Source organism: Myxine glutinosa, chromosome 12 (assembly GCF_964187855.1).
Source record: "Myxine glutinosa chromosome 12, kmMyxGlut1.1, whole genome shotgun sequence".
NCBI lineage: Eukaryota > Metazoa > Chordata > Myxini > Myxiniformes > Myxinidae > Myxine > Myxine glutinosa.
Window position 1 is genome coordinate 59,499,613 of NC_136272.1, and position 27,871 is coordinate 59,527,483.

Below are 27,871 nucleotides of genomic sequence, written 5' to 3' on the forward strand. Positions count from 1 at the left end.
TCATTTTGAATAACTGGTGTGATTTATTATATAATAAGTTATCAATGGAATATGATTGATGTTTGTTTAAGTTTTATCATTTTGAATAACTGGTGTGATTTATTATATAATAAGTTATCAATGCAATATGATTGATGTTTGTTTAAGTTTTGTCATTTTGAATAACTGGTGTGATTTATTATATAATAAGTTATCAATGGAATATGATTGTTTGTTTAAGTTTTGTCATTTTGAATAACTGGTGTGGTTTATTATATAATAAGTTATCAATGGAATATGATTGTTTGCTTAAGTTTTGTCATTTTGAATAACTGGTGTGATTTATTATATAATAAGTTATCAATGGAATATGATTGATGTTTGTTTAAGTTTTGTCATTTTGAATAACTGGTGTGATTTATTATATAATAAGTTATCAATGGAATATGATTGATGTTTGTTTAAGTTTTGTCATTTTGAATAACTGGTGTGATTTATTATATAATAAGTTATCAATGGAATATGATTGTTTGTTTAAGTTTTGTCATTTTGAATAACTGGTGTGGTTTATTATATAATAAGTTATCAATGGAATATGATTGTTTGTTTAAGTTTTGTCATTTTGAATAACTGGTGTGATTTATTATATAATAAGTTATCAATGGAATATGATTGATGTTTGTTTAAGTTTTGTCATTTTGAATAACTTGTGTGATTTATTATATAATACGTTATCAATGGAATATGATTGATGTTTGTTTAAGTTTTGTCATTTTGAATAACTGGTGTGATTTTTTATATAATAAGTTATCAATGGAATATGATTGTTTGTTTAAGTTTTGTCATTTTGAATAACTGGTGTGATTTATTATATAATAAGTTATCAATGGAATATGATTGATGTTTGTTTAAGTTTTGTCATTTTGAATAACTGGTGTGATTTATTATATAATAAGTTATCAATGGAATATGATTGTTTGTTTAAGTTTTGTCATTTTGAATAACTGGTGTGATTTATTATATAATACGGTATCAATGGAATATGATTGATGTTTGTTTAAGTTTTTTCATTTTGAATAACTGGTGTGATTTATTATATAATAAGTTATCAATGGAATATGATTGATGTTTATTTAAGTTTTGTCATTTTGAATAACTGGTGTGATTTATTATATAATAAGTTATCAATGGAATATGATTGTTTGTTTAAGTTTTGTCATTTTGAATAACTGGTGTGATTTATTATATAATAAGTTATCAATGGAATATGATTGATGTTTGTTTAAGTTTTGTCATTTTGAATAACTGGTGTGATTTATTATATAATAAGTTATCAATGGAATATGATTGTTTGTTTAAGTTTTGTCATTTTGAATAACTGGTGTGATTTATTATATAATAAGTTATCAATGGAATATGATTGTTTGTTTAAGTTTTGTCATTTTGAATAACTGGTGTGATTTATTATATAATACGTTATCAATGGAATATGATTGTTTGTTTAAGTTTTGTCATTTTGAATAACTGGTGTGATTTATTAGATATTACGTTATCAATGGAATATGATTGATGTTTGTTTAAGTTTTGTCATTTTGAATAACTGGTGTGATTTATTATATAATAAGTTATCAATGGAATATGATTGTTTGTTTAAGTTTTGTCATTTTGAATAACTGGTGTGATTTATTATATAATACGTTATCAATGGAATATGATTGTTTGTTTAAGTTTTGTCATTTTGAATAACTGGTGTGATTTATTATATAATACGTTATCAATGGAATATGATTGATGTTTGTTTAAGTTTTGTCATTTTGAATAACTGGTGTGATTTATTATATAATAAGTTATCAATGGAATATGATTGTTTGTTTACGTTTTGTCATTTTGAATAACTGGTGTGGTTTATTATATAATAAGTTATCAATGGAATATGATTGTTTGTTTAAGTTTTGTCATTTTGAATAACTGGTGTGATTTATTTTATAATAAGTTATCAATGGAATATGATTGATGTTTGTTTAAGTTTTGTCATTTTGAATAACTGGTGTGATTTATTATATAATAAGTTATCAATGGAATATGATTGATGTTTGTTTAAGTTTTGTCATTTTGAATAACTGGTGTGATTTATTATATAATAAGTTATCAATGGAATATGATTGTTTGTTTAAGTTTTGTCATTTTGAATAACTGGTGTGGTTTATTATATAATAAGTATTATCAATGGAATATGATTGATGTTTGTTTAAGTTTTGTCATTTTGAATAACTGGTGTGATTTATTATATAATAAGTTATCAATGGAATATGATTGATGTTTGTTTAAGTTTTGTCATTTTGAATAACTGGTGTGATTTATTATATAATAAGTTATCAATGGAATATGATTGTTTGTTTAAGTTTTGTCATTTTGAATAACTGGTGTGATTTATTATATAATAAGTTATCAATGGAATATGATTGATGTTTGTTTAAGTTTTGTCATTTTGAATAACTGGTGTGATTTATTATATAATAAGTTATCAATGGAATATGATTGTTTGTTTAAGTTTTGTCATTTTGAATAACTGGTGTGATTTATTATATAATACGTTATCAATGGAATATGATTGATGTTTGTTTAAGTTTTGTCATTTTGAATAACTGGTGTGATTTATTATATAATAAGTTATCAATGGAATATGATTGATGTTTGTTTAAGTTTTGTCATTTTGAATAACTGGTGTGATTTATTATATAATAAGTTATCAATGGAATATGATTGATGTTTGTTTAAGTTTTGTCATTTTGAATAACTGGTGTGATTTATTATATAATAAGTTATCAATGGAATATGATTGATGTTTGTTTAAGTTTTGTCATTTTGAATAACTGGTGTGATTTATTATATAATAAGTTATCAATGGAATATGATTGTTTGTTTAAGTTTTGTCATTTTGAATAACTGGTGTGATTTATTATATAATAAGTTATCAATGGAATATGATTGTTTGTTTAAGTTTTGTCATTTTGAATAACTGGTGTGATTTATTATATAATAAGTTATCAATGGAATATGATTGATGTTTGTTTAAGTTTTGTCATTTTGAATAACTGGTGTGATTTATTATATAATAAGTTATCAATGGAATATGATTGTTTGTTTAAGTTTTGTCATTTTGAATAACTGGTGTGATTTATTATATAATACGTTATCAATGGAATATGATTGTTTGTTTAAGTTTTGTCATTTTGAATAACTGGTGTGATTTATTATATAATACGTTATCAATGGAATATGATTGATGTTTGTTTAAGTTTTGTCATTTTGAATAACTGGTGTGATTTATTATATAATAAGTTATCAATGGAATATGATTGATGTTTGTTTAAGTTTTGTCATTTTGAATAACTGGTGTGATTTATTATATAATAAGTTATCAATGGAATATGATTGATGTTTGTTTAAGTTTTGTCATTTTGAATAACTGGTGTGATTTATTATATAATAAGTTATCAATGGAATATGATTGATGTTTGTTTAAGTTTTGTCATTTTGAATAACTGGTGTGATTTATTATATAATACGTTATCAATGGAATATGATTGTTTGTTTAAGTTTTGTCATTTTGAATAACTGGTGTGATTTATTATATAATACGTTATCAATGGAATATGATTGATGTTTGTTTAAGTTTTGTCATTTTGAATAACTGGTGTGATTTATTATATAATACGTTATCAATGGAATATGATTGATGTTTGTTTAAGTTTTGTCATTTTGAATAACTGGTGTGATTTATTATATAATAAGTTATCAATGGAATATGATTGATGTTTGTTTAAGTTTTGTCATTTTGAATAACTGGTGTGATTTATTATAAAAGAAGTTATCAATGGAATATGATTGATGTTTGTTTAAGTTTTGTCATTTTGAATAACTGGTGTGATTTATTATATAATACGTTATCAATGGAATATGATTGATGTTTGTTTAAGTTTTGTCATTTTGAATAACTGGTGTGATTTATTATATAATAAGTTATCAATGGAATATGATTGTTTGTTTAAGTTTTGTCATTTTGAATAACTGGTGTGATTTATTATATAATACGTTATCAATGGAATATGATTGATGTTTGTTTAAGTTTTGTCATTTTGAATAACTGGTGTGATTTATTATATAATAAGTTATCAATGGAATATGATTGATGTTTGTTTAAGTTTTGTCATTTTGAATAACTGGTGTGATTTATTATATAATAAGTTATAATAACTTATTATATAATAAGAAAAAAAAAAAAAAAAAAAAACTGGTGTGATTTATTATATAATACGTTATCAATGGAATATGATTGATGTTTGTTTAAGTTTTGTCATTTTGAATAACTGGTGTGATTTATTATATAATAAGTTATCAATGGAATATGATTGATGTTTGTTTAAGTTTTGTCATTTTGAATAACTGGTGTGATTTATTATATAATACGTTATCAATGGAATATGATTGATGTTTGTTTAAGTTTTGTCATTTTGAATAACTGGTGTGATTTATTATATAATACGTTATCAATGGAATATGATTGATGTTTGTTTAAGTTTTGTCATTTTGAATAACTGGTGTGATTTATTATATAAGAAGTTATCAATGGAATATGATTGATGTTTGTTTAAGTTTTGTCATTTTGAATAACTGGTGTGATTTATTATAAAATACGTTATCAATGGAATATGATTGATGTTTGTTTAAGTTTTGTCATTTTGAATAACTGGTGTGATTTATTATATAATAAGTTATCAATGGAATATGATTGATGTTTGTTTAAGTTTTGTCATTTTGAATAACTGGTGTGATTTATTATATAATAAGTTATCAATGGAATATGATTGATGTTTGTTTAAGTTTTGTCATTTTGAATAACTGGTGTGATTTATTATATAATACGTTATCAATGGAATATGATTGATGTTTGTTTAAGTTTTGTCATTTTGAATAACTGGTGTGATTTATTATATAATAAGTTATCAATGGAATATGATTGATGTTTGTTTAAGTTTTGTCATTTTGAATAACTGGTGTGATTTATTATATAATAAGTTATCAATGGAATATGATTGTTTGTTTAAGTTTTGTCATTTTGAATAACTGGTGTGATTTATTATATAATAAGTTATCAATGGAATATGATTGTTTGTTTAAGTTTTGTCATTTTGAATAACTGGTGTGATTTATTATATAATAAGTTATCAATGGAATATGATTGTTTGTTTAAGTTTTGTCATTTTGAATAACTGGTGTGATTTATTATATAATAAGTTATCAATGGAATATGATTGTTTGTTTAAGTTTTGTCATTTTGAATAACTGGTGTGATTTATTATATAATACGTTATCAATGGAATATGATTGTTTGTTTAAGTTTTGTCATTTTGAATAACTGGTGTGATTTATTATATAATAAGTTATCAATGGAATATGATTGTTTGTTTAAGTTTTGTCATTTTGAATAACTGGTGTGATTTATTATATAATACGTTATCAATGGAATATGATTGATGTTTGTTTAAGTTTTGTCATTTTGAATAACTGGTGTGATTTATTATATAATACGTTATCAATGGAATATGATTGTTTGTTTAAGTTTTGTCATTTTGAATAACTGGTGTGATTTATTATATAATAAGTTATCAATGGAATATGATTGTTTGTTTAAGTTTTGTCATTTTGAATAACTGGTGTGATTTATTATATAATAAGTTATCAATGGAATATGATTGTTTGTTTAAGTTTTGTCATTTTGAATAACTGGTGTGATTTATTATATAATAAGTTATCAATGGAATATGATTGTTTGTTTAAGTTTTGTCATTTTGAATAACTGGTGTGATTTATTATATAATAAGTTATCAATGGAATATGATTGATGTTTGTTTAAGTTTTGTCATTTTGAATAACTGGTGTGATTTATTATATAATAAGTTATCAATGGAATATGATTGTTTGTTTAAGTTTTGTCATTTTGAATAACTGGTGTGGTTTATTATAAAATAAGTATTATCAATGGAATATGATTGTTTGTTTAAGTTTTGTCATTTTGAATAACTGGTGTGATTTATTTTATAATAAGTTATCAATGGAATATGATTGTTTGTTTAAGTTTTGTCATTTTGAATAACTGGTGTGATTTATTATATAATACGTTATCAATGGAATATGATTGATGTTTGTTTAAGTTTTGTCATTTTGAATAACTGGTGTGATTTATTATATAATAAATTATCAATGGAATATGATTGATGTTTGTTTAAGTTTTATCATTTTGAATAACTGGTGTGATTTATTATATAATAAGTTATCAATGGAATATGATTGATGTGTTACGTGGTCCCCTCAGTGCATACCAGGTCTCGGTGACCCCCGGACCGTGAGAGGACCTTCGCCAGCAAATAGTATTATATAGGCGCATTCGCCACGCAATCCATAGGAATTTCACCCAGGAGACAACTGATGTGCAAGTATATATTTCCAATGGTAATGATACCAAACACTTTCAAAGACACAACCACGGAGATTTTCCCCGAGCAATCAACAATACACAACCAGGCACAATCAATATTACAACCATGTGAACTCATCTACACAAACCCTAAGATGGCCATCTTAATCTTATACATTCCTCACGTGAGCCCCACTCCTGACTCCCTCCGTGGTCAATGTCTCTCCTCTCCGCACACGGGCGGTTGGACGAACCCCGGGCGGACGTGCTCCCAACGTGCAGTCTCGTACTGGGGCCGCGGCTGCAGCGCACCTCCTTGCCAAGCCCCGGGGCAAACCCAGCGCGGCGTCCAACGTGCGCGAGGCCCCAAGTGCGACCCTTACGCGTCCTTGTAGACGGGCAAAAACCCAGCGCGGCTTCCGACGCTAGTGAGGCCCAACGTGCGGACCCGTACGCGTCTTTGTAGACGGGGCAAACTGTCCCGGACGCTTGGTTTCGTGCACGAACTCACGGTGACTGGACGTGTCAAAAGGTATTTACCGCCCAGGTAACTCCTCTCGCCAGACGTTTCGAAACGGCGCGTTTTCCACGCAGCGCAAGGTCGCTTCCACCTTTTGTCGGAGCGGGGCGAGGAAGAAGAATCCCCGTCCTTTTTTCCTCGTGTCTTTTCTTCTTCCGTTTCCGGCCACTTCCGTTTCCGGCCACTGGTTCCGAAGGGCTCCTGACCCTCCAACCACAACAACTACACCACAACTTAATATACTACACACGGATAAGCAAAGACCTGAATGGTAATTCACATACATTCACATAAATATGTAACACTCCCCCCCTTCAAGAAAGAAAGTTTGAACCCAGCGAAAACTTTCTTTGCCGGCCAATTTGGAGAAACAAACCAGATAACTCAACCCCCCCCCCACATTATCCGTTCCCCCCGGGCACAGTTATCACTTAAAAATAAAGCAACCAAAATTTCACCCCAACCCCTCCAGATTACTCCCTCTGGACTAAGTACCAACAACGACCTTGTCCCTGCCAAATCAAACTCCATCTCAGGACCCTCTGACTTGGCCCGTCCGTATCTTGGGAATGAAGGTTAAGGGTTGATCAAAGATCCAAAGTTACGCAACTCGATAGCACCTTTTCCGGGAGGCCAAGCCGAGTATTCACTACATGGATGCCTTTAGGAACGCGGAGTTCACGGTTAGTCCGTGCAGGAAAGTTCTCTACATGGGCGCCTTGAGGAACGTGGAGTTCACGGTTAGCCCGTGCATGAAAGTTCACTACCTGGACGCCTTTAGGAACGGCGTTCACGGTTAATTCGTGTAGGAATCTTGGCTCGGCGGCTCCGCCGCCTTCAGTGCTTCAACTTCTCAGAACTTCCCTAATAATTAGGGTGGGACCACTGGTCCCTGTAGTCCCATGAATAGCGGTCTCCTTCTCGGCCACCACCAAAACTACCGCCCAGTTGTCCTCTCCTGTAGACCTCTCGACGCCTACGAAATGCCTTCCCTACTGTTATGGTCCGACCCTCCAAATCCTTGCCATTCCAATTCTTCTCTGCCTCTCTGGCGTCTTTTGTGCTGGCAAACGTGACAAAGCCGAACCCTCTTGACTGTTGCGTTGCCCAGTCTCTTACCAACCGCACTTCCACCAGCGGCCCATATCTGTTGAAGACAGAGGTCAGAACTTCTTCCTCTGTGTTGAAGTTCAGTCCCCCTACAAATAACTTGGCACTTTTGTCGCCATCCCGAGCTGGTGTGGCGTTATTTTCCCTGCTGGGCTCTTTACCAACCCTCAGGTTACCATAAACTTGACCCCCGGCCAAATCATTCCCAATAACCACAGATACACCCTCTACAGGAAGCGTGGCTTGTAAACCGACGGTGACCGGTCCTGACACCAAATCGGACTCCAAATGGATGACATGAAGGGGAGCACTAACACCGCCCCCGATCCCCTGTAAACGAACACTATCCCCCGTTGCCGTCTCCTCGGACCATGGCAAAATGCCTTCAAGCATTAAAGATTGATGTGCCCCTGTGTCCCTCAATATCCTAACCGGTTTCCGGTTAGTCGAGGCTCCATCCCGTGACACAAACCCCTCTGAAATAAAGGGTTGGTAACCCTTTTGATGGCGATTTCTCACAATGGCCATTGCGTTTGGAGTCGTAGTCGTCGGACTCCGCTCTGGGTCTTCGCTTTTCATGCGGTAACAACTGGACATCAAGTGTCCAGGTTTCTTGCAAAAAGCGCAAGTAGGCCCGGAGGAAAAACTCGTGGTCTGCCTCGGGCCCCCCGAACTATAAGTTTGTCTTGGGCCCTCATCCCTCCGATTTCGAACCGGTGGGGTATCATAGTTGTCCCCATAATCCTCTCGAGGCCGCCGCCATGTATGGTCGTTCTCCGCACCTGCTGTTCCCCACCTCCCCTGCGGAGATCTAGGCGAGGAGTTAGGTTCGTGGACCCCTATTCGGTGGGTTAAGGCATAATCATCTGCCATGGTGGCTGCGTCCCACAACTTTGGTACCTTCTTTTCCTGCAGGTACACTTTGATGTCCTCGTGGACACACTGCTGGAATTCCTCCACCAGGATCAAGTCCCGCAATTTCTCGAAGTCTTTCCCGACTCCTTTTGACTCACACCACCGATCAAACATGTTTTCTTTCACTCTGGCAAACTCCACATGGGTCTCACTCTCCCTCTTCCTGGCATTCCTGAATTTTTGCCTGTAAGCTTCCGGAACCAACTCATAGGCCTTGAGGATGTGCTTCTTCAGTACCTCATAATCTGCACATTGGTCCATTGGTAGCGCCGAATAAATTTCCTGAGCTTTCCCCACCAGCACACTTTGTACGAGTATGGTCCAGGCCTCCTCCGGCCAGTTTAATTGTCGAGCCACTTTCTCAAAGTGTGGGAAGAATTTCGCGACTTCCTTTTCACTGAACGGTGGAACCAGCCTCACATGTCTGCCCACATCCCAGGTTTTCTGGTTAGGTGTCGACCCCGTCAGCAAGGGTGGTGCCTCTCCCCGTTCTCTCATTAACTCCAGCTCCTTGCATTTGATTTCTTGCTGAAGCTCCATGTCACGTTCCTTTAATTCCCTTTCCGCTTTTCTCTCCTCTGCTTCGAGTTCCCTTGTTTTCATCCTTTCTTCTGCTTGTTTCTCTTCTCTCCTCTCCTCTGCTTTCCTTTCTTCTTCTGCTCTTTCCTTTTCTGCTTTCCTTTCTTCTTCTGCTAACCTTTCCTGGAGTTCTCGTTCCACTCTCCTTTCCTCTGCTTGTTTCTCTTCTCTCCTCTCTTCTGCTTTCCTTTCTTCTTCTTTTATCCGTTCCTGGCTCCGTAATTGCAACTCCAGTTTCCGGAGCTCCACGTCTTCTGGTTCTTCGGGTAGCCACTCCCAGGCTAACTCGTCCCATGTTCCTAATCCCACCATAGATTGTATCACCGTGGCCTGCAACTCTGCCTTCCTCAAATTAGTTCGGACCTCCAAGTTAAAATGTTTGGCCAATTTCAAGAGATCCGACTTTAGCAACGCTCGGAACTGTGCCTCACTCGGGGTTACCCCAAAGTTCTGTGCCACAAACGCCATGGTGCCTATCGTTAACACCTGTTAACCTTCACCCCAAGACTTTCCCCAATTTCTCAAAAAAAAATATTACCAATTAATAATTAATTAATAAATTTTAATTACCAAAAATATTATTATTTTATTATTTTATACACTTTTAGATCCCGGACGAGCCCCCAATTCTGTTACGTGGTCCCCTCAGTGCATACCAGGTCTCGGTGACCCCCGGACCGTGAGAGGACCTTCGCCAGCAAATAGTATTATATAGGCGCATTCGCCACGCAATCCATAGGAATTTCACCCAGGAGACAACTGATGTGCAAGTATATATTTCCAATGGTAATGATACCAAACACTTTCAAAGACACAACCACGGAGATTTTCCCCGAGCAATCAACAATACACAACCAGGCACAATCAATATTACAACCATGTGAACTCATCTACACAAACTCTAAGATGGCCATCTTAATCTTATACATTCCTCACGTGAGCCCCACTCCTGACTCCCTCCGTGGTCAATGTCTCTCCTCTCCGCACACGGGCGGTTGGACGAACCCCGGGCGGACGTGCTCCCAACGTGCAGTCTCGTACTGGGGCCGCGGCTGCAGCGCACCTCCTTGCCAAGCCCCGGGGCAAACCCAGCGCGGCGTCCAACGTGCGCGAGGCCCCAAGTGCGACCCTTACGCGTCCTTGTAGACGGGCAAAAACCCAGCGCGGCTTCCGACGCTAGTGAGGCCCAACGTGCGGACCCGTACGCGTCTTTGTAGACGGGGCAAACTGTCCCGGACGCTTGGTTTCGTGCACGAACTCACGGTGACTGGACGTGTCAAAAGGTATTTACCGCCCAGGTAACTCCTCTCGCCAGACGTTTCGAAACGGCGCGTTTTCCACGCAGCGCAAGGTCGCTTCCACCTTTTGTCGGAGCGGGGCGAGGAAGAAGAATCCCCGTCCTTTTTTCCTCGTGTCTTTTCTTCTTCCGTTTCCGGCCACTTCCGTTTCCGGCCACTGGTTCCGAAGGGCTCCTGACCCTCCAACCACAACAACTACACCACAACTTAATATACTACACACGGATAAGCAAAGACCTGAATGGTAATTCACATACATTCACATAAATATGTAACAGATGTTTGTTTAAGTTTTGTCATTTTGAATAACTGGTGTGATTTATTATATAATAAGTTATCAATGGAATATGATTGTTTGTTTAAGTTTTGTCATTTTGAATAACTGGTGTGGTTTATTATATAATAAGTTATCAATGGAATATGATTGATGTTTGTTTAAGTTTTGTCATTTTGAATAACTGGTGTGATTTATTATATAATACTGTTACAGACGTGGCTTAGATGTTATTTACCGAGCGGTTTTGGTATGACCACGTCTGCACAAGTTACCCGATTATACCCGAACGTCGACTAATCGCGCTACGCTAGATCAATGAAGGAAAAGACACACAGCTGGGATTCAAATGACACGACACCAGGGTTCAGTTCTCAAGACCTCCGGAGGAGGTTATATTGTTACGGAAGGTTAGATTACAAGGACGAGAGGTACAGCATAGAAAGACAAGCACTTAGACACACTCTTATATTATTCCCAACAGACGACAGATAAACGGGACAAAAGGCTGACTCACACGGGGTTTGATGGCTAGGAAAGGCAGGATCGATGGCTCCAGGTGCACCTGGGCTCAAAGGTCAGAATCGACTCGGTCCGGTCCAGAGATGCGGGGAGGTATTCAGCGCTCGGAGATGGTGACTTGTCTGCTCAAGCTGGGGGCGCATCTGACGTCACGTCCGGCGAGTGGCTGCGTATATCCGGCGGGGAGTGACACGCCCTCGGCTCGTTAGCTCCGCCCCAGATGGAATCGGCACGTCGCTTCTCATTGGGTGCGTGAGGGGGGGTTACCGGCTCCGCCCTTGACGAGGGACTGACAAGGAGCCCCTTCGTGGTAACCCCGTGGAGCGCATGGTCCGGAGCGCATTTGTCAATGGCGGCTAACCGAGCCGGTGTGATGACGCACACTCCCCCCCCCCGCGCAGCGTCGTTGTTGTTGTAATTGTTGTTGTAATTGTAGTTGTAGTTGTAGTTGTAGTTGTAGTTGTTGTTGTTGTTGTTGTTGTTTGGGGAAGAAGATGGAAGGAGGTAAGGGAAGGTCCTAAACTCACTACTGGTGCCATATAATCACATTCTGGTGCAACGAAGAGTCAGAATTAATGGAAAGGAGTCCTTAACTGACATAGACTAAGAATAACTAGCAAGATGTCCGAAAGTTGTCTACGTGTGATGCGGTGGACCTGGGCACGACATTTAATGGGGGAAAAAGGGGAAGGTCGGCTCTACTGCTTGTTGTTTACAGACAATGGGACTAGGGAATGGGGGATTGGGGATAGTTGGGGAGTATTGGGGAAATAGGGGAATATTTACAAGCGGATATGGAGGCCAAATTCCATATTCGCAACATTGCACCCTTCTCTACCCTCGGGGCGTCACGACCCGATAAATTTTTACCTACTTTAGTGTGGCACGCAATGTAGTTCCCTCTACTATTAACTCTACCCTGAGTGCGACAGTTTTACAGATATTCACAAATGAGTAAATATGTCCCCCTGCGACGTTGCACCCTTCTCCTCACAGAAACACACCCACAGGATAACCGAATCCGGAAAGAATCCTCAAACTAAACATACAGCCGGTAGGGAGCATTATTTACACAAGACTACGCTGATATTTACACTACGATCCAGGACCTGTTTTTGGAGGAACACATGCAGATGTTATGCATAGAGAGAGCACGCATGCTAGCATCGATACACCAACCCACGAGTGCTCTGTGGCCTACGGCCTTTAATAATGTGCAGAGCACCCCTTCCAAGCATCAAGCACCACCCCATCACACAGTGAGCACCATCCGGTGCACCAATAAAGTGTCTATAAATCACCGGTGGTGTCGCAGCCGGCCGATGTTCTGCCGCTGGTCTTGCCTTCGTGTGGTGCACTTGGCCTTCTTACTTCTTTTAAACAAAATAAAGAAAGGCGCCAACCGCGTCCATTTCTTTATTGTGGCCGTCAGGGGGCCAACTGTTAGTGGTTCACCTGTTTGGCATAGGTGCCACGTTGACCCATAGGTCCTTCCACGGGTGGTGCTTGGCCACAAAAGAGCTGCGGTCCATTGTGGGTGGCCACAAACATTGCGGTCCATATGGTGTATCGATCCAAGCAGCAAGCAGCGAAAGTGCAGGCCCACAACTGCGTAGCCAGCACCTCTCTCTCCTCTCTCTCTACCCCAAAGCCAGATCCTCGGAGGTGGGAGACAAAAGAAGCAGACAAGTGAGTAAGGTGGTAAGGGCGCAAAAGTGCACGCAATGTAAGGTAATGCACACTGGGGGCACATGGGAACCAGGTGAGACAGGTACGTTCCTACCGTACGCTCCCCCCCCCCCCCCCCACCAGGTAACCTACATGGCCCCTCCCTTACCCCTTACTGTATCCACACAACACAACACTACCCATAAACATCTACTTTACAAATCAACAAACATCCCTACTGTCTTCCCCGTTCCTCCCATAAACCAAATTCGTCTTCTCTCCCTCCTAACCAATCAAATTTGCCATTTTCAACTTTCATCATAATTTGCCATCTCCAACTCAACATCATAATTTGCCATTACCAATTCATCATCAGTCCCTCCTAGGGAGGGAGAGATGGAATCACCCCAATGTCTCATCCACGTCGTGATGCGTCTCACAATCCACACAGCAATTTCATTTCCTGCAACAAAACAAAGAAAACACAGGTGTGGAGTCATCATCATCACCACAGGTAAGTGGCTGCGTATGGTGCGACAGGTTCATCAATCCTAACTATTTCCTAAGTGACTTTAACAACTTTACACTACCCGGGGTCTTTCTCCGGCCAAACCATTGGCCCTCTTACACTATGGGTTCTAAAAACCAATTCCCATTGGCCAAACTGTGGTGCTTTTCAATTTGGGGTCTCACTCCCCCGATTCATCTCCCGGTGCCCTCGCACAATTTCTGGGCTGTGGCGTGTACCTCTCCCAGTGGGTCCACCCACCTGCACACCTCCACCACTGCAGTTGCCTCCGAGCTTACCTGCTCCTTACCCTAACCTAACTACCTGGGGAAGGCCCTCTGGCACTCTCCCCACTCGGTGCCCTCTCTGGCACTGGGCTACCCGGGTCCGTCCTCCGGATCCTCGGGCCCCATCCACAACTCTACCGGCTCCCAGAGCCCACCTGCGGCCTCACCTGGCCGACATCCTCACAGTGGTGGAGTGCCCAACCAACTACACACACTAACAGGCTACACGCCCAGCCATTTCCACAACACTAATGCACCCATCCACAACACCATTCTGCCACCGCACCACAAATGCCAATATCCAACCACAATTTACCTGTACCCTCTACCTAACACTTACACTACCCGCCCCGGGTACTCGTGAAAGGGGTCCACTCTTCCCCCATCCACACCTTCGCACCATGCACACCACTCCGTACCACTTACTCCAACTCTCTCCACACACCTGTACCTGCACACCTGTGCTCTCACACCTGGTGCCACCTGCACCCTTCTCTCCCCAAGCGCATTCGCGCTGATCCACAACACTTACTACTCATACACTGCTCCACACACCTGTCCAGTTGCACACCTGTGCAATCACACCTGTTCAATTCTCACACACACGGCATCATCTCAGCTAACTACTCCCTTCTGAAACTTGCGCTTCCCAGTCGTCCCTTTAAACTATTGCGCTCCCACGTCATTATCATCCATACTAATCTACCTGCTTCCCCACTACAGGTATCAGTCACTAACTAAACTTATCGTCACCTAATGTCATCTTCGCTAGATCCCTACACACAATATTCTAACCCACCCGGGCTAGTTTTCACTGGCATACACCCCATAAACTATTGCTCCTTTGCCCCCCCACATGGGAAGGATGGTGGACTTGCCATCCCACCACATCGGGGGTCTCTCACTACCAATTTTGCACATCAAATTTCAACAAATCAAAAATTTGGCCAATCACTGCCCATCATCTGCCAATCATTACTGCCAATCCTTTGCCAATCATCAAATTTTGTTTTTCTCTAATTTTGGGGCCAAAACACTAACCTCATCACCCAGTCTACTCACTAATGCCTCTCGGTGCGCCAATCCCTGTCCAAAGCCCGGCTTCGTAAAGCCAAGCAATGGATGCGGGTTGTTTTGTGCCGGCGGCTGGATGCGTCCGGCATTCGGGGCAGGGACGGGGGCTTACCCGGGCCGAGGTCCCACGCACCATCTCGGCACGGAGCCATCCAATGTCCCGCTCTCGACCTGCCGGCACGTTTCACCAAAAAGTGGTCGCCATGACGACCCTTTCTATCGGGCTGCCAGCTCCGCCTAGTGGAGCACGGACGCGGCCGTTCAAAGCGAGGCCCAGCACGCACCGAGGGCCCGATTCGGCTATAAGTCGTTCTAAACTCTACCCCGTCTAACGTCGATGCTTCACCTGGACGCTTACACCCCGCAGCCCGTTCCTTGCTCACACATCCAGCCGTTTCCATGCCCCTCGTACCTTTCCTTACACACCTCGGTACACCCGTTCCACTCACAGCCTTGGTCACACACCTGACCACCGAACACTTTGGCACACATTCGTTGCTCGCACACCTCACCAATGGCCTCTCACGAACACCCGGGTCCATCTCGACCCCCAAGCTTCTTAAATCCCCTGGCGCATCATACGCACGACCATATTGGTCACCACTTACACCGGGTCCTCTTCCTCTTCGCTTCTCCTCCATCACCTGCGAATCCCTCATCCGGTTAATGAGCACATCATCACGATCCGAACACAGACTTTGGACCAATTCTTTTACTTCCTCCTTTATCTCTTTCTTATCCCCTCTCCGTCGCTTCTTAATTTCGCTCATCCCTTCTTCCACTTCTTCTAGTTTCTGCTTCACCTCTTTTATTCCCCGGTACGTCTCCTCAAGCTCATCCTCTAAGGCTACCTTGACCGTTTCCATGTGCGTCCTCGCCTGCCGGTCCTTCGTCTCCATTACCTCTACCACCTCGTCCAACCTCGTTGTCAGTCCCTCACGTACCATCTGACATTCCCTCTTCGTCGCTACCAAGTCATTTTTTAGGTCATTTTGTGTCGCTTTTAACCCTCCTATTACCGCTGTGTTCTTCTTTACCTGACCCGTTAGTTCTTTTTGTCCCTCTGTTAGCTGCTCCACCTCCTGCGTCAGGTCCTCTATGCCCCCTTGTAACTTTACAGTCCCCTTTCTCACCTCCTTCTCCATGTGCTCCTTACAGTGCCTCACCTCCTCGCGCACTCCTCCGATCTCCTCACTCACTCCTCTCCTGATCTCCTCTCCCATCACTTGCATCTCCTGCCCAGATGCCACCCTCATCTGCTCCATTTCCTCCCTGTGAGCATCCAGTTTGGTTTCTACCCCCATTCTGACCCCCTCTATCTGCTGCCCCATTTGGTTAACTTCCCTTTCCGCTTGGTCCCTCATGTCCCTCAATTTGCCTTCCATGGTGTTTTCTAACCCCTCTAACCCTTTTTGCATCCCTTCCATTTGATTCTCTTGAGCGGCCATTCTGTTTTCTACCCCCATTAACCCATTTCTCACCTCTTTTATCCCATTGTCTAACCCCTCAAAGTTTTTGTCTACCTTCTCACCAGTACCCCTCGCTTCGTCCCTCATTACCCCCATTTGGTTTCCCATTACCCCCAATTGCTCACTCCGAGCCCTCGCTTCGTCCCTCATTACCCCCATTTGGTTTCCCATTACCCCCCATTGCTCCTTCAATCGCTCACTCTGGGCCCTCATTTTCTCACTCTGAGCCCTCATTTGCTCACTCCGAGCCCTCATTTCCTCCCTCATTTCCTCGCTATACTGGGCCATAAGGGCCTTCATTTTCTCCATAAATAGGCCCCAATCCATCGGCGGCGCTGCCACGGTCGCGGGCGTGGACGCCGTGGCCACCTCGTGCATGACAACGCTATTTTGCGACCCTGCCGCCCTCACTGCTTCGCTCTCCTCCCGTCCCTCAATTTGGTCCTGGACCGACCCTGCCTCACTCTCCCCTACCGGACCCCAGCTGTCTTGATCCGCCATAGCGCGACTTTCAAAATTCGGGTTTTTATTTTCGTATAACAAAATCAAATTTCGCCGTTATAATTTCGCGCGGGAAACGCGCTCCGAATCGATTCTAATTGTTACAAATTTGGGCCTAATAAATTTAGTCCCGGGTTCGAATTCCACTCCTCGACACCAATTGTTACAGACGTGGCTTAGATGTTATTTACCGAGCGGTTTTGGTATGACCACGTCTGCACAAGTTACCCGATTATACCCGAACGTCGACTAATCGCGCTACGCTAGATCAATGAAGGAAAAGACACACAGCTGGGATTCAAATGACACGACACCAGGGTTCAGTTCTCAAGACCTCCGGAGGAGGTTATATTGTTACGGAAGGTTAGATTACAAGGACGAGAGGTACAGCATAGAAAGACAAGCACTTAGACACACTCTTATATTATTCCCAACAGACGACAGATAAACGGGACAAAAGGCTGACTCACACGGGGTTTGATGGCTAGGAAAGGCAGGATCGATGGCTCCAGGTGCACCTGGGCTCAAAGGTCAGAATCGACTCGGTCCGGTCCAGAGATGCGGGGAGGTATTCAGCGCTCGGAGATGGTGACTTGTCTGCTCAAGCTGGGGGCGCATCTGACGTCACGTCCGGCGAGTGGCTGCGTATATCCGGCGGGGAGTGACACGCCCTCGGCTCGTTAGCTCCGCCCCAGATGGAATCGGCACGTCGCTTCTCATTGGGTGCGTGCGGGGGGGGTTACCGGCTCCGCCCTTGACGAGGGACTGACAAGGAGCCCCTTCGTGGTAACCCCGTGGAGCGCATGGTCCGGAGCGCATTTGTCAATGGCGGATAACCGAGCCGGTGTGATGACGCACACTCCCCCCCCCCCCCCCCCCCCGCGCAGCGTCGTTGTTGTTGTAATTGTTGTTGTAATTGTAGTTGTAGTTGTAGTTGTAGTTGTAGTTGTTGTTGTTGTTGTTGTTGTTTGGGGAAGAAGATGGAAGGAGGTAAGGGAAGGTCCTAAACTCACTACTGGTGCCATATAATCACATTCTGGTGCAACGAAGAGTCAGAATTAATGGAAAGGAGTCCTTAACTGACATAGACTAAGAATAACTAGCAAGATGTCCGAAAGTTGTCTACGTGTGATGCGGTGGACCTGGGCACGACATTTAATGGGGGGAAAAGGGGAAGGTCGGCTCTACTGCTTGTTGTTTACAGACAATGGGACTAGGGAATGGGGGATTGGGGATAGTTGGGGAGTATTGGGGAAATAGGGGAATATTTACAAGCGGATATGGAGGCCAAATTCCATATTCGCAACAATACGTTATCAATGGAATATGATTGTTTGTTTAAGTTTTGTCATTTTGAATAACTGGTGTGATTTATTATATAATAAGTTATCAATGGAATATGATTGATGTTTGTTTAAGTTTTGTCATTTTGAATAACTGGTGTGATTTATTATATAATAAGTTATCAATGGAATATGATTGTTTGTTTAAGTTTTGTCATTTTGAATAACTGGTGTGATTTATTATATAATAAGTTATCAATGGAATATGATTGATGTTTGTTTAAGTTTTGTCATTTTGAATAACTGGTGTGATTTATTATATAATAAGTTATCAATGGAATATGATTGATGTTTGTTTAAGTTTTATCATTTTGAATAACTGGTGTGATTTATTATATAATAAGTTATCAATGGAATATGATTGATGTTTGTTTAAGTTTTGTCATTTTGAATAACTGGTGTGATTTATTATATAATAAGTTATCAATGGAATATGATTGTTTGTTTAAGTTTTGTCATTTTGAATAACTGGTGTGGTTTATTATATAATAAGTTATCAATGGAATATGATTGTTTGTTTAAGTTTTGTCATTTTGAATAACTGGTGTGATTTATTATATAATAAGTTATCAATGGAATATGATTGATGTTTGTTTAAGTTTTGTCATTTTGAATAACTGGTGTGATTTATTATATAATAAGTTATCAATGGAATATGATTGATGTTTGTTTAAGTTTTGTCATTTTGAATAACTGGTGTGATTTATTATATAATAAGTTATCAATGGAATATGATTGTTTGTTTAAGTTTTGTCATTTTGAATAACTGGTGTGGTTTATTATATAATAAGTTATCAATGGAATATGATTGTTTGTTTAAGTTTTGTCATTTTGAATAACTGGTGTGATTTATTATATAATAAGTTATCAATGGAATATGATTGATGTTTGTTTAAGTTTTGTCATTTTGAATAACTTGTGTGATTTATTATATAATACGTTATCAATGGAATATGATTGATGTTTGTTTAAGTTTTGTCATTTTGAATAACGGGTGTGATTTTTTATATAATAAGTTATCAATGGAATATGATTGTTTGTTTAAGTTTTGTCATTTTGAATAACTGGTGTGATTTATTATATAATAAGTTATCAATGGAATATGATTGATGTTTGTTTAAGTTTTGTCATTTTGAATAACTGGTGTGATTTATTATATAATAAGTTATCAATGGAATATGATTGTTTGTTTAAGTTTTGTCATTTTGAATAACTGGTGTGATTTATTATATAATACGTTATCAATGGAATATGATTGATGTTTGTTTAAGTTTTTTCATTTTGAATAACTGGTGTGATTTATTATATAATATGTTATCAATGGAATATGATTGATGTTTATTTAAGTTTTGTCATTTTGAATAACTGGTGTGATTTATTATATAATAAGTTATCAATGGAATATGATTGTTTGTTTAAGTTTTGTCATTTTGAATAACTGGTGTGATTTATTATATAATAAGTTATCAATGGAATATGATTGATGTTTGTTTAAGTTTTGTCATTTTGAATAACTGGTGTGATTTCTTATATAATAAGTTATCAATGGAATATGATTGTTTGTTTAAGTTTTGTCATTTTGAATAACTGGTGTGATTTATTATATAATAAGTTATCAATGGAATATGATTGATGTTTGTTTAAGTTTTGTCATTTTGAATAACTGGTGTGATTTATTATATAATAAGTTTTCAATGGAATATGATTGTTTGTTTAAGTTTTGTCATTTTGAATAACTGGTGTGATTTATTATATAATAAGTTATCAATGGAATATGATTGTTTGTTTAAGTTTTGTCATTTTGAATAACTGGTGTGATTTATTATATAATACGTTATCAATGGAATATGATTGTTTGTTTAAGTTTTGTCATTTTGAATAACTGGTGTGATTTATTATATAATACGTTATCAATGGAATATGATTGATGTTTGTTTAAGTTTTGTCATTTTGAATAACTGGTGTGATTTATTATATAATAAGTTAATAATGGAATATGATTGTTTGTTTACGTTTTGTCATTTTGAATAACTGGTGTGATTTATTATATAATAAGTTATCAATGGAATATGATTGATGTTTGTTTAAGTTTTGTCATTTTGAATAACTGGTGTGATTTATTATATAATACGTTATCAATGGAATATGATTGTTTGTTTAAGTTTTGTCATTTTGAATAACTGGTGTGGTTTATTATATAATAAGTTATCAATGGAATATGATTGTTTGTTTAAGTTTTGTCATTTTGAATAACTGGTGTTATTTATTTTATAATAAGTTATCAATGGAATATGATTGATGTTTGTTTAAGTTTTGTCATTTTGAATAACTGGTGTGATTTATTATATAATAAGTTATCAATGGAATATGATTGATGTTTGTTTAAGTTTTGTCATTTTGAATAACTGGTGTGATTTATTATATAATAAGTTATCAATGGAATATGATTGATGTTTGTTTAAGTTTTGTCATTTTGAATAACTGGTGTGATTTATTATATAATACGTTATCAATGGAATATGATTGTTTGTTTAAGTTTTGTCATTTTGAATAACTGGTGTGATTTATTATATAATACGTTATCAATGGAATATGATTGATGTTTGTTTAAGTTTTGTCATTTTGAATAACTGGTGTGATTTATTATATAATATGTTATCAATGGAATATGATTGATGTTTGTTTAAGTTTTGTCATTTTGAATAACTGGTGTGATTTATTATATAATAAGTTATCAATGGAATATGATTGATGTTTGTTTAAGTTTTGTCATTTTGAATAACTGGTGTGATTTATTATATAAGAAGTTGTCAATGGAATATGATTGATGTTTGTTTAAGTTTTGTCATTTTGAATAACTGGTGTGATTTATTATATAATACGTTATCAATGGAATATGATTGATGTTTGTTTAAGTTTTGTCATTTTGAATAACTGGTGTGATTTATTATATAATAAGTTATCAATGGAATATGATTGTTTGTTTAAGTTTTGTCATTTTGAATAACTGGTGTGATTTATTATATAATACGTTATCAATGGAATATGATTGATGTTTGTTTAAGTTTTGTCATTTTGAATAACTGGTGTGATTTATTATATAATAAGTTATCAATGGAATATGATTGATGTTTGTTTAAGTTTTGTCATTTTGAATAACTGGTGTGATTTATTATATAATAAGTTATCAATGGAATATGATTGTTTGTTTAAGTTTTGTCATTTTGAATAACTGGTGTGATTTATTATATAATACGTTATCAATGGAATATGATTGATGTTTGTTTAAGTTTTGTCATTTTGAATAACTGGTGTGATTTATTATATAATACGTTATCAATGGAATATGATTGATGTTTGTTTAAGTTTTGTCATTTTGAATAACTGGTGTGATTTATTATATAATAAGTTATCAATGGAATATGATTGATGTTTGTTTAAGTTTTGTCATTTTGAATAACTGGTGTGATTTATTATATAATACGTTATCAATGGAATATGATTGATGTTTGTTTAAGTTTTGTCATTTTGAATAACTGGTGTGATTTATTATATAATACGTTATCAATGGAATATGATTGATGTTTGTTTAAGTTTTGTCATTTTGAATAACTGGTGTGATTTATTATACAATAAGTTATCAATGGAATATGATTGATGTTTGTTTAAGTTTTGTCATTTTGAATAACTGGTGTGATTTATTATAAAATACGTTATCAATGGAATATGATTGATGTTTGTTTAAGTTTTGTCATTTTGAATAACTGGTGTGATTTATTATATAATAAGTTATCAATGGAATATGATTGATGTTTGTTTAAGTTTTGTCATTTTGAATAACTGGTGTGATTTATTATATAATAAGTTATCAATGGAATATGATTGATCTTTGTTTAAGTTTTGTCATTTTGAATAACTGGTGTGATTTATTATATAATACGTTATCAATGGAATATGATTGATGTTTGTTTAAGTTTTGTCATTTTGAATAACTGGTGTGATTTATTATACTAGGGCATTGCCCGTACTATATCTATATCTAAAATTATATCCCCCCCCTCTATTTACATGAAATGGTTTGGTCCAAAGCGAACGGCTTCCGGAGTTTGGTAAAGAAATCGCCATCGCGTGCACAAACGCGCAGGAAAGCGAATGAATCGCAAATTCGGTTTTATTAGTTTTAAAACATAGTTTAACGCCAACATAGTTTGCAAACGTGAAATAAATGAATACGCTCTCAAATGTGCCATCCGAGGCAGAGTGTGTCCTCCACGTTCGGCACACGCGATCGTTCGCTGCTCTCTGATTGGTTGAATCGTTTTTTGGACATAGCTCGGTAAGTAATTGTCCGATTAATATGAAACCTTGAAAAGGCACATCCTCGGGTCCCCAGCAATATACCTGGCAAGTTAAAAGTATATCGGACCCGTGGTTGTCGAGAAACAGCGGTCACAGACAAACAAACGTACAGACGTACAAACGTACAAACGTACAGAGATTACTGGAATTATAGATAGATAATAAGTTATCAATGGAATATGATTGATGTTTGTTTAAGTTTTGTCATTTTGAATAACTGGTGTGATTTATTATATAATAAGTTATCAATGGAATATGATTGATGTTTGTTTAAGTTTTGTCATTTTGAATAACTGGTGTGGTTTATTATATAATAAGTATTATCAATGGAATATGATTGTTTGTTTAAGTTTTGTCATTTTGAATAACTGGTGTGATTTATTATATAATAAGTTATCAATGGAATATGATTGTTTGTTTAAGTTTTGTCATTTTGAATAACTGGTGTGATTTATTATATAATAAGTTATCAATGGATTATGATTGTTTGTTTAAGTTTTGTCATTTTGAATAACTGGTGTGATTTATTATATAATAAGTTATCAATGGAATATGATTGTTTGTTTAAGTTTTGTCATTTTGAAGAACTGGTGTGATTTATTATATAATAAGTTATCAATGGATTATGATTGTTTGTTTAAGTTTTGTCATTTTGAATAACTGGTGTGATTTATTATATAATACGTTATCAATGGAATATGATTGTTTGTTTAAGTTTTGTCATTTTGAATAACTGGTGTGATTTATTATATAATAAGTTATCAATGGAATATGATTGTTTGTTTAAGTTTTGTCATTTTGAATAACTGGTGTGATTTATTATATAATAAGTTATCAATGGATTATGATTGTTTAAGTTTTGTCATTTTGAATAACTGGTGTGATTTATTATATAATAAGTTATCAATGGAATATGATTGATGTTTGTTTAAGTTTTGTCATTTTGAATAACTGGTGTGATTTATTATATAATAAGTTATCAATGGAATATGATTGATGTTTATTTAAGTTTTGTCATTTTGAATAACTGGTGTGATTTATTATATAATAAGTTATCAATGGAATATGATTGTTTGTTTAAGTTTTGTCATTTTGAATAACTGGTGTGGCTTATTATATAATAAGTTATCAATGGAATATGATTGTTTGTTTAAGTTTTGTCATTTTGAATAACTGGTGTGATTTATTATATAATAAGTTATCAATGGAATATGATTGATGTTTATTTAAGTTTTGTCATTTTGAATAACTGGTGTGATTTATTATATAATAAGTTATCAATGGAATATGATTGTTTGTTTAAGTTTTGTCATTTTGAATAACTGGTGTGATTTATTATATAATACTTTATCAATGGAATATGATTGTTTGTTTAAGTTTTGTCATTTTGAATAACTGGTGTGATTTATTATACAATACGTTATCAATGGAATATGATTGATGTTTGTTTAAGTTTTGTCATTTTGAATAACTGGTGTGATTTATTATATAATACGTTATCAATGGAATATGATTGTTTGTTAAAGTTTTGTCATTTTGAATAACTGGTGTGATTTATTATATAATACGTTATCAATGGAATATGATTGATGTTTATTTAAGTTTTGTCATTTTGAATAACTGGTGTGATTTATTATATAATAGGTTATCAATGGAATATGATTGTTTGTTTAAGTTTTGTCATTTTGAATAACTGGTGTGATTTATTATATAATAAGTTATCAATGGAATATGATTGTTTGTTTAAGTTTTGTCACTTTGAATAACTGGTGTGATTTATTATATAATAGGTTATCAATGGAATATGATTGTTTGTTTAAGTTTTGTCATTTTGAATAACTGGTGTGATTTATTATATAATACGTTATCAATGGAATATGATTGTTTGTTTAAGTTTTGTCATTTTGAATAACTGGTGTGATTTATTATATAATAAGTTATCAATGGAATATGATTGTTTGTTTAAGTTTTGTCATTTTGAATAACTGGTGTGATTTATTATATAATAAGTATTATCAATGGAATATGATTGATGTTTGTTTAAGTTTTGTCATTTTGAATAACTGGTGTGATTTATTATATAATAAGTTATCAATGGAATATGATTGTTTGTTTAAGTTTTGTCATTTTGAATAACTGGTGTGATTTATTATATAATAAGTTATCAATGGAATATGATTGTTTGTTTAAGTTTTGTCATTTTGAATAACTGGTGTGATTTATTATAAAATAAGGGTTTACCGTGGGAGTTGTTGTATGCAGATGATCTGGTGTTGATTGCGGAAAGTATGGATGGACTGAAGGAAAAGATGAACAAGTGGAAGGAATGTATGGAGACAAAAGGTCTGACGGTGAATATCGGAAAAACGAAGGTGATGGCAAGTGGTAAAGCATGTGGTTAGGTGGAAAGAACTGGGAAGTGGCCATGTGCTGTGTGCAGGAAGGGTGTCGGAGTGAACTCCATTCAATGTACAATGTGCACTGAGTGGGTTCATCAAAAAATATAGTGGTCTGAGAGGGTCATTAACCAGTGTGGCAGCTGCATTCAAATGTAAGGTGTGCACAGAGGGAGCTGCAGATGGAGGAAATGTTGAGTTGGATCTTGGAGATGGCGTGAAGCTGGAAGGTGTGAAAACATTTTGCTACCTCGGAGACATGCTGAATGGAGAAGGTGGATCAGACTCGGCAACGGTTGCTGGAGTGAGATGTGCATGGATGAAGTTTCGGGAACTGAGTGGCGTGCTGATGAGGAGGGGAGTGTCGTTGAAGCTGAAGGGAAAGGTGTATGCTGCATGTGTGAGAAGTGTTATGATTTATGGGAGCGAGACATGGGTAATGAACGTAGAGCAGCAACGAAGGATGGAAAGGGTGGAAATGCGAATGGTTCGATGGATGTGCGGAGTATCGTTGAGACAGAGGAAGACAAATGACGAATTGCGAAAGATGATGGGAATAGAGCCTGTGATTGATGCTGTGAAGAGGAACAGGTTGAGATGGTTTGGTCATGTGTTGAGGAAGGCTGAAAGTGACTGGTTGAGAAGAGTGATGGAAATGAATGTAGAAGGGAGTAGAGGACGGGGAAGACCGAGAAAGACTTGGCTAAAGATGGTGGAAGAAGAAATGCGGGCAAGGGGGTTAACAAGGGGAGATGCAGAAAATAGGGCAAAATGGAGAAGATTGTCATGGGGACCGCAAGGCTAACCCCCGCTCTAGCAGGGAAAATGGCCTTAAAATGCCTGTTGTTGTTGTGTTGTATTTATTATATAATAAGTTATCAATGGAATATGATTGATGTTTGTTTAAGTTTTGTCATTTTGAATAACTGGTGTGATTTATTATTTAATAAGTTATCAATGGAATATGTTTGAGGATGTTTGTTTAACTTTGGTGTGTGATGCAATTACATGTTACATCAATGAAGGAAGAGATGTGTCTCACACTGTTTCCATGGTATCTCATGCTATATCAATGGTGGATTTTTCAAACACCAAGGGCATCAGTTGGGGGATTTTCTTACATTAAAGGACAATTTTATAAAGTTGTCATTCTAATATTTACTCTACAAAAACCTCAACCATTACCTCAAACCTCGGCCTCCTGGCCCCCCTCAACCACCTCAACCAATCAGGCCGGTGAGCCGCGCTCATTTTCAAAAGGTATTGCAATGAGTTTGTGTGTCAGAATGAGTCCACACACCCATTGATATTAACATTGTTAGTTGTTCGTTCATTCTCATATCTAATGTACATACTATACATACTCCGGTGACAGTCTGCATTTACAAGCTCTTTCTAGCTTTTATTAATAACTAAATTGGAACAAATTTGTCTAATTTAACCATAAAAAGTGAACATGTCACATATTCTCTGCATCTACGGCATGCCAGTTGAGCCCATGGAATGAGGTGCATGACAAGACCTACAAAAGCTCGACCATGGTGGTCTTGGGCACATTTTGGCAAACTTATCGAATTTAACCAAAGCAATTTTTTACGTCCGATTTAACCACAATTTATACCTTGAGTGTGGATTATTTCCAAGTTTGCCATGCTGTGTCAGTGAGTGATCAATAAGTCCACACTGGTTCTTTGATCTACGGTAATCTATGTACTCACACTGGAAATCGATATACCCCAGTCAGGCCCTGAATTGTTAAATGCTCTCTCTCTTTCTCTTTTGATATTTCTGCATTTGTGAAAAATTCTCACCATCCTCCAACACGCACAACATAGAACAACTCCTGAAATGGGTGAATGAAGAGATGAATTAATACAACTCAGACCCTGCGTTCCATAACCACTGTCTGTTCCAGAGCTGTCCCACGACTCCATGGCACTGTCCACACTGGTCACAGCCGAAAAGGGTGAGCAAGCTTTCCCGCTCTTACGGGGGCTATCGACGTCCTCATCTGGATCGCTGAGCTCGGAAACATGGCCTGGCAAGCCAAGCATTGGCAATCCCATATCTGGAAACAAAATTCACAATGAAGCAATCAACAGCTTATTCGTACAATTATTTCTTTAATTTTTTACTCTTTCACACGTAATGTCTGAAATCGATAAGCAAACATTCAGGATGTGATAAAAATCTATTTAGTACTACCAATATTATATATATATATATATATATATATATATATATATATATATATATACACACTACCGGCAAAAGTTTTAGAACACCTCAATTTTTCCAGTTTTTATTGAAATTTATGCAGTTTAATGTCTCAATGTACTCTGAAATTAAGCATAGAACAAATAAACAATTGGAGATAAAAAAAATAAATCATAGAATCGTTTTGTTTAACAAAATGTAATTTAAATTTTTGACTCCGCAAAGTAGCCACCTTTTGCAGATATAACCGCTGAACACACTCGTGGCATTCTTTCTACAATAGAAATCAAATATTGTTTCGGGAAGTTCTTCCCAACACTGTTGCAGAAGTTCCCACAAATGTGTTGCACTTGTAGGTTGCTTTGCTTTCACCC

At 37.2% G+C, this 27,871-nt stretch overlaps 1 protein-coding gene across 1 annotated transcript in view; it reads right to left on the reverse strand.

The window, feature by feature from the left end:
- Positions 1 to 27,871, reverse strand: part of LOC137437443 (glutamate receptor-interacting protein 2-like) — a 283,933-nt gene that overhangs the window by 125,954 nt on the left and 130,108 nt on the right. The window contains exon 19 of the mRNA XM_068131766.2: positions 27,166 to 27,348. Coding sequence (XP_067987867.2) covers positions 27,166 to 27,348 — 183 coding nt within the window. The remainder of the gene's footprint in view (positions 1 to 27,165; positions 27,349 to 27,871) is intronic.